Source organism: Opisthocomus hoazin, chromosome Z (assembly GCF_030867145.1).
Source record: "Opisthocomus hoazin isolate bOpiHoa1 chromosome Z, bOpiHoa1.hap1, whole genome shotgun sequence".
Taxonomy (NCBI): domain Eukaryota; kingdom Metazoa; phylum Chordata; class Aves; order Opisthocomiformes; family Opisthocomidae; genus Opisthocomus; species Opisthocomus hoazin.
In genome coordinates this window covers 39,343,620-39,352,124 of record NC_134454.1, presented here as the reverse complement: position 1 = coordinate 39,352,124, position 8,505 = coordinate 39,343,620, and the positions used below count along the sequence as shown (strand labels likewise).

Below are 8,505 nucleotides of genomic sequence, written 5' to 3'. Positions count from 1 at the left end.
CTGCTAGCTCAAGGACTGATGTCTTTCCCTTAAAAGCCTTGAAAGCACTCAGGCTATACAAATCAACGTGTTAATTTCAGACAATTCAACTGGAGAATGAGAAGCAGGCTTGAAAAATGTAAGGTTACATTTCATAAGTTAATACTTCACTAGGCTTTCCATGGTTCTAATCTGTCTTGCATAAGACATGCAATTTACTCACAGAGAAGCTGCTTCATTTTCTTCAGTGCTTGCTATTTAGGTACCTGTGTTGAAGCAGTTACTGTTTAAATAAGCCTTTAAAAGGTAACAGTTCAGAAACATATAGAGAGAAACCAGTCAGGTCCTGAAAAGTCCTGCTGAAACTTCGTTAATTTTTCTAAGAGGCAATATTTGGTATAAGAAATGTCAGAGTGAAACTGTAGCAGTAAGTGTATAACAATTTTTGTTTAACACACCGAAGACACAAGGTTTCTGTAAGAGGAGCAATGACAGCAGTCAGCCTTGGGAGGCATTCATTTTGGAGTCCGAGATGTTTGAAAACTACGCAATAGCAAGAATTTAGCACCCTATATCCTGCTAAGCCACTTACTAAGCCGAGATGTGATTTTCCAAGAACCTCAAGCCAGTTTTGTTAACACTGATTCTGATGTTACAGTACAGGAGCAGCATGAGTACTATGCACCAGAAGAAGGCACTCCAAATCCATCACTGCAAATGCACTGAATAAGGGTTGTAAAAATAAAGTTGCATGGAGAGACAAACAGAAGAGAGGTAATTTCCATCAGTGAAGTCCTCTGTGTGTCATTGTCTCAGTCCTCTCAAGCCACAGACATTCTGAGTCTAAGAATGACCACTGTTCTCTGCTGGAATGTTTACCTGGTTTTAATAATGTAGTACATTAAATTTGTATCTTCTTCTCTGTCATACCTGCAGTACATCCCACAAGATATTCGATACCTTTCTTAGGACTGTTTAGAAAGACAACTAAAACCATTCATCTGGCCAATTTCTATATAATTAAACACTACCTGTGCTTTCTTTGCCAGTTACCATCTTCATCATGGGTACGTAAATATCTCCCAGTACATTTCAAAGAGTATAAAATGCATGCTAAACTTTGCAAAAACACACTACCACTGTGTTACTGACTCTATATTGACTCTGCATGAGACACCTTCAGATACCCAGCCTATGTTCAGAAAGCAAACAGGTATCATGGAATCATACAATGATTTGGGTTGGAAAGGAGCTTCGAAGCTCACATAGCCCAATTTTCCTGCTGTGGGCAGGGACATCTTTCGCTAGATCAGGTTGATCAAAGCTCTGTCCAACCTGGCTTTGGACACATCCAATGATGCAGCATCCACAGCCTCTCTGGGAAACCTGTTCCATTGTTTCACCACCCTCCTTGTGAAAAAATTCTTATGCACAATCTCAGTCTACCATCATTCAGTTTAAAACTGTTGCCTCTTGACCTGTCACTACAGACCCTGGTGAAAAGTCTTCCTCCAACCTTCTCACCAAGAATGGCTTTAAGTATTGAAAGGCTCCAATAAGATCTCCCTGGAGCCCTCTCTTCTCCAGGCTGAACAGCCCCAACTCTCTCAGCCTTTCCTCACAGCAGAGGTGCTCCAGACCTTGGATCATTGTTATGGCCCTCCACTAGATCCGCTTCAACAAGTCCATGTCTTTCCTGTGCTGAGGGCTCCAGAGCTGGATGCAGGACTCCTGGTGGAGTCTCACCAGGGCAGAGCAGAGGGGCAGAATCCCCTCCCTTGCCCTGCTGGCCATGCTGCGTTTGATGCAGCCCAGGATATGGTTGGCCTTCGGGGTTGCGAGCCCACATTGTCAGCTCATGTCCAGCTTTTCAGCTTTTCATCCACCAGTACCTCCAAGTCCTTTTCAGCAGGGCTGCTCTCAGTATCTTCATCCCCCAGCCTGTATTGATACCAGGGGTTGCCCCGACCCATGTGCAGGACCCTGCCCTTGGCCTTGTTGAACCTTCTGATGTTCACAGAGACCCACTTCTTCAGCTTGCCCAGGTCCCTCTGGATGGCATCCCATCCCTCTAGCAAATCAACGGCACCACTCAGCTTGGTGTAATTCACAAACTCCATCCCACTGTCTTATGCCATTGATGAAGATATTATATAGTATTGGTCCCAGTACAGACCCTTGAGGGACACGACTTGTTGCTGGTTTCCACTAACAGAACAAGACTAGCAAGCTAAAAAGCTTACGTATGTACCTGCTTTTTTATTTTCCTTTGGATTTTTTTCTTTACATTATTGTGAAAATTTGTACCTTTCATGTTTCTGATCTTTCCCTTTCTTGGCTTGGATTGCAATCTGAACCACTTCTGTCTCAGCAATCCCTGTTGTTGGACTTCAAACTTAAGTTCTAAGCAGCACAGTATTTTCTAAAAGCAGTCTTTCTAGAAGCGATGTTTACAAGGTATTACCACCAACGTGTTCCATGAATGGCAAAAGTTGTTGTCAGACAAACAAAATTCACTCACTAATGACTAGAAGTAAATAAAAAATCGATTTCCACACAGTTTGGAGAAGCACATTTATTTACTATAAAATAAGCAGCAGATTATTTTATTGAAGTCAAATTGTATTAGAAAATGAAATGCATACATTCAAAGCACTCGAGCACACTCATCATTTAAAACAGAAACTAAAACCAGAGTTGTTCAGATCAATGAGGCAGAAAAAAGCCCAGCACAGTGTTCAGGACACTGGCAGCAAAGTACTTTCCTGTACTGTTCTGTAAGTCACAAAAGTACACCTTCAGGCACAAATTTGGCTTAGGCATTACCTAATTTTTTTTAAGAAAATATTCATTCATTACACATCTGCTGCTGTGAAAGAACCACCACAGTAATTAAGACATGTCTTCTAGCACAGAAACAAAAAACACTGCTTTAAAAAAAATCACTGAAATAAAAAAATATGGATAATGTATAAAAAAAGTATAATTTTAAATTGCCTGTTCAGTCTTTCTGGTATGTTTCTGAAGTGAACTGTAACCATTCGCCCTATAAAAGGAAAAGATGGGAGGCAGAAATAGCAAATAGCGTACCTGTCAATCTGCTTTCCTGGATCTTTCTTTACGAAACCGCGACAGAATATCACCTAGCCTTTCCTTTCTTCCATCAGCTAAAAGGAATCACTGAATAGAGCATGACATCTTGCTGCTGACCATTTTCTTCAGCCGCTGTCTGATCGGGTTTGATGGTAAGGCTATTCCAAGTCTAAACTGTTGAGGCAGAAGCCGCTGTCCAAGCATTCACACACCACTCAAGGAGTCGCACACGCACACCTTCACAGCCCCTTTTCGGCTGCTCACACACACACACACACACACACACACTCTCACGCACTCTTGAGCGCTTCCTCCCTCAGGCTTGACCCGCAGTTTCCCAAAGCAGAGTCTCTGACATGACATACATCAGACGAATCTATTGAGTGGTGCAACAGAGTAAACCAGCTCAAGCTGAGTGCCTCCGGAGAGGGACCCCAAGCAAAGGAATCCCTGGGCAATACTACCTTTACAATCTAAGTTCCTGCCCTGCATGACTTCTCCATGTGGTGTCCAAGTGGCAGCTGATCCGATGGTGTTATTTGGGTCTGGGGCTTTTGTCCCTCACTGGGCCTCTTCATTGTCTCTGGGCAGGCTGAAGATTCTTCACTTATCTTCAAACAGGCCCTGCTGCTGTCAGTTGATGACTTAACCTCCTTAGCTTCCTTATCGGGGGGGTAAAGCCACTGTAAGGGAAGATCGGGTTCGTGACCACCTGAGGAAACTGAACGTATGTAAGTCTATGGGACCTGAGGAGATGCATCCCAGAGTCCTGAGGGAATTGGCTGATGTAGTTGCCAAGCCGCTCTCCATGATATTTGAAAGGTCATGGCAGTCAGATGAAATCCCTGGTGACTGGAAGAAGGAAAACCTTGCACCATTTTTAAAAAGGGTAGAGAGGACCCTAGGAACTACGGACCCATCAGCCTCACCTCTGTGCCTGGGAAGGTCATGTCGTCTATGCAATGGATATGCAACGGATGTCATGTCGTCTATGCAATGGATGTCATCTATCTGGACTTCTGCAAAGCCTTCAACATGGTCCCCCACAACATCCTTCTTTCTAAATCAGGGAGATCTGCATTTGATGGGTGGTCTTTTTGGTGGGTAAGGAAGTAGTTGGTAAGTTGCAGCCAGAGGGTAGTGGTTAATAGTTCAATGCCCAAATCCCAGGCCCCGGAGGGAAGAGAAGAAGCCCACAGAGAGGATGACTTTCCCTTGGTCGAGGAGGACTGTGTGAGGGATTGCTTAAGTGATCTGGACGTCCACAAATCCATGGGCCCCGAAGGAATGCACCCACGAGTGCTGAGGGAGCTGGTGGATGTCATTGCTGAGCCACTCTCCATCATCTTTGAGAGGTCCTGGAGGACAGGAGAGGTGCCCGAGGACTGGAGAATGGCCAGTGTCTCTCCAGTCTTCAGAAAGGGCAAGAAGCAGGACCCAGGGAACTACAGGCTGGTCAGCCTCACCTCCATCCCGGGGAAGGTGATGGAGCAGCTTATCCTGGAGGTCACCATCAAGCAAGTGAAGGAAAAGAAGGTTATCAGGAGTAGTAAGCATGGATTCACCAAGGGGAAATCATGCCTGACCCATCTGATAGCTTCCTACAATGGCATGACTGGCGGGTAGATAAGGGGAGAGCCGTGGATGTTGTCTACCTAGACTTCAGCAAGGCTTTCGACACAGTCTCCCATGACTTCCTCCTAGGGAAGCTCAGGAAGTATGGGCTGGATGAGTGGTCAGTGAGATGGATTGAGAACTGGCTGAATGGCAGACCTCAGAGGGTTGTCATCAGCGGTGCCGAGTCTAGTTGGAGGCCGGTAACTAGTGGTGTCCCCAGGGGTCAGTACTGGGCCCAGCCTTGTTTAACTTCTTCATCAATGACCTGGATGAAGAGTTAGAGAGTACCCTCAGCAAGTTTGCTGATGACACCAAACTGGGAGGAGTGGTGGATACACCAGAAGGCTGTGCTGCCATTCATGAGACCTGGACAGGCTGAGGAGTTGGGCAGAGAGGAACCTGATGAGGTTCAACAAGGGCAAGTGCAGGGTCCTGCACCTGGGGACAAACAACCCCATGCACCAGTACAGGCTTGCGGTGGAGCTGCTGCAGAGCAGCTCTGTGGAGAGGGACCTGGGTGTCCTGGTGGATGACAGGTTAACCATGAGCCAGCAGTGTGCCCTGGCTGCCAAGAAAGCTAATGGGGTCCTGGGATGCATTGCGAGGAGTGCGGCCAGCAGGTCAAGGGAGGTTCTCCTTCCCCTCTACACTGCCCTAATGAGGCCCTATCTGGAGTACTGCATCCAGTTCTGGGCTCCCCACTTCAAGACAGATGAGGAGCTACTGGAGAGAGTCCAGAGGAAAGCTACAGGGATGATGAGGGGACTGGAGCATCTCTCCTATGAGGAGAGGCTGAGTGAGCTGGGTTTGTTCAGCCTGAAGAAGAGAAGGATGAGAGGGGACCTTATAAATGTTTATAAATAACTGAAGTGTGGGTGTCAGGAGGATGGGGCCAAACTCTTTTCAGTGGTGTCCAGGGACAGGACAAGGGGCAATGGGCACAAACTGAAGCACAGGAAGTTCCGTCTGAACATGAGGAAGAACTTCTTCACTCTCAGGGTGACGGAGCACTGGAACAGGCTGCCCAGGGAGGTTGTGGAGTCTCCTTCTCTGGAGATATTCAAGACCTGCCTGGACAAGATCCTGTGCAGCCTGCTGTAGGCGACCTTGCTTTGGCAGGAGGGTTGGACTAGATGACCCACAGAGGTCCCTTGCAACCCCTACCATTCTGTGATTCTGTGATGGAGATTGGAGACAGGTAGTGTCCCTTAGAAGTCCGTGTTGGGACTGATGTTGTTTAATATTTTCATCAATGACTTGACAGTGTGATCGAGTGCACCCTCAGCAAGATTGCAGATGACACCAAGCTGAGTGGTGCTGCTGACATGCCAAAAGGATGGGATGCCATCCAGAGGGACCTGGACGAGCTGAAGAAGTGCGTCTCTGTGAACATCAGAAGGTTCAACAAGGCCAAGGGCAGGGTCCTGTACATGGATCCGGGCAACCCCCAGTACCGATACAGGCTGGGGGATGAAGGGATTGTGAGCAACACTGCTGAAAAGGACTTAGGGGTATTGGTGGATGAACAGCTGGACATGAGCTGACAATGTGGGCTCGCAACCCCGAAGGCCAACCATATCCTGGGCTGCATCAAACGCAGCGTGGCCAGCAGGGCAAGGGAGGGGAAGTGCATAGTGGCGGGTGTGGTTTTGCTGACCCCCCTCTTTACTCCATCAAGAAGTGAGAACTCTGTCAGTTCATGGTCACTAAGCAAGTTAGCTATATAAACATGTATGAGTAGTATACTGGAACACAAAACAGCAACTCTTCTTACATTTTGACTGATTTTTTCATAACAAAAACTTACCAAAAATCTAACTTTAGCCACTTTTTACATTATCAAGCATAATAAAGATCATAAAAGATGTCCTATACATTATTATCGGTCAATGTGTACTCCATTCTTTTATGCTTGTAACAGTTTTTGAAGATATTATAACCTCTGGAAGTTCAAAAGTGATCCACTCTTCCTTGTGACTCCCCAGACTTCAAGATCCATCCAGGTTGTTACTGCTTTGGCAGGATGACCGAACACTGCACTGTTGTCTGAAATACAAAGTTAAAGTAGATGAATTCTTCCTCTGCCAATGCAGAGCAGAATTACTTATCAACGTCAAGGCAAACTACATAGCTTCCATTTGGATCACAAACAGATGTAACTCCTTCCATGTGCGTAGTACCTGCAACTTTCTCCACCACCACAAAAGCTAAAAGAATTACAGGGAGGGCATAAGGCACAACAGTTCAAGGATTTGTCATTACAGCTTTTAAAACCTATGTAACAGGCTTATTGGTATCGAAAACAACAATTTGTATTGCGTTTGCGTGGCGAGGTTTTAGTACCAGGGGGTGCTACAGGGGTGGCTTCTGTGAGAAGCTGCTGGAAGTTTCCCCTATGTCCGACAGAGTCAATGCCAACTGGCTCCAAGATGGACCTGCCGCTGGCCAAGGCTGAGCCCATCAGTGATGGTCGTAACACTTCTGGGCTAACGTAAGAAGAAAAAAAACCCAACCGTGTAATGTCATTTGCAGCAGGAAACAGGAGTGAGAATACAAGAGAGAAACAACTCTGCAGACAGCAAGGTCAGTGAAGAACGAGGGGGAGAAGCTGCTCCAGGCACCAGAGCAGAGCTTCCCCTGCAGCCCGTGGAGCAGACCATGGTGAGGCAGGCTGTCCTCCTGCAGCCCATGGAGGTCCACGGTGGAGCAGGTATCCACCTGCAGCCCGTGGAAGACCCCACATTGGAGCAGCTGGATGCTCTAAGGACTCTGTGACCCTGTGGGAAGGCCACACTGGAGCAGACTCCTGGCAGGACCTGTGGCCCTGTGGAGAGAGGAACCCATGCCGGAGCAGGTTTGCTGGCAGGGCTTGCGGCCCCATGGGGGACCCATGCTGGAGCAGCCTGTTCCTGAAGGACTGCACCCTGTGGAAGGGACCCATGCTGGAGATGCTCATGAAGAACGGTAGTCCATTGGAAGGGCCCACGTTGGAGTAGTTCATGGATGACTGTCTCCCGTGGGAGGGATCCCCTGCTAGCATAGGTGCACAGTGTGAGGAGGAATGAGCGGCAGAGACAATGCATGACAAAATGACCACAACCCCCATTCCCTGTCCCCCTGTGCCACTTGGGGGGAGGAGGTAGAGAATTCAGGAGTTAAGTTAAGCCCAAGACAAAAAAAGAGGTGGGGAGAAGGTGTCTTTAATCTTTATCTCTCATTATCCTGCTCCCATTTGCTTGGCGATAAATTAAATTCCTTAAGTTGAGTCTATTTTGTCCATGACGGTAACTGGTGAGTGATCTCTCCCTGTCTTTACCTCAACCCACAAGCTGGTAGTCGTATTATCCCCCCCTGCAGTCCAGCTGAGGAGTGGGAGTGATAGAGCAGCTTGGTGGACACCTAGTGTTCAGCTAGGGTCAACCCACCACACAATCATATTGCAGAAATACTAAATTAAGGACTCCAAGCCCACAGGCTACAAATCAAAAATTGTGCAGGTTGCTTTTTGTTTTTAAGGCTAGCATACTGGCTCTGAAAATGAAGTTCCTATAAAAAAAGTGATTTCTACATGCTATGTGTATCTTCATCAATTTTGAAGTACAGCTATCAAGAACAGAAACCTTTCTCTAAAGGTGCACTGATCAGGAGTGAATGAAATACTCGTTACACAGGGACAGGCAACTTTCACATCAGCCACAATCAAGAGTAGGACCTGAGACATTCTTCAATTTCAGCTTTCTTGAGAGGTCACAGGATCACAGAATGGCAGGGGTTCCAAGGGACCTTTGGGGATCATCTAGGCCAACCCCCCTGCCG

General features: G+C 47.0%; 1 protein-coding gene across 1 annotated transcript in view; it reads right to left on the bottom strand.

Moving 5' to 3' along the window:
- Nucleotides 1-2,539: 2,539 nt before the first annotated feature.
- The window catches only part of MTAP (methylthioadenosine phosphorylase), a 50,466-nt gene continuing 44,500 nt past the window's right edge, over nucleotides 2,540-8,505 (bottom strand). The window contains exon 8 of the mRNA XM_075411342.1: nucleotides 2,540-6,735. Coding sequence (XP_075267457.1) covers nucleotides 6,697-6,735 — 39 coding nt within the window. The 3' untranslated portion in view covers nucleotides 2,540-6,696. The remainder of the gene's footprint in view (nucleotides 6,736-8,505) is intronic.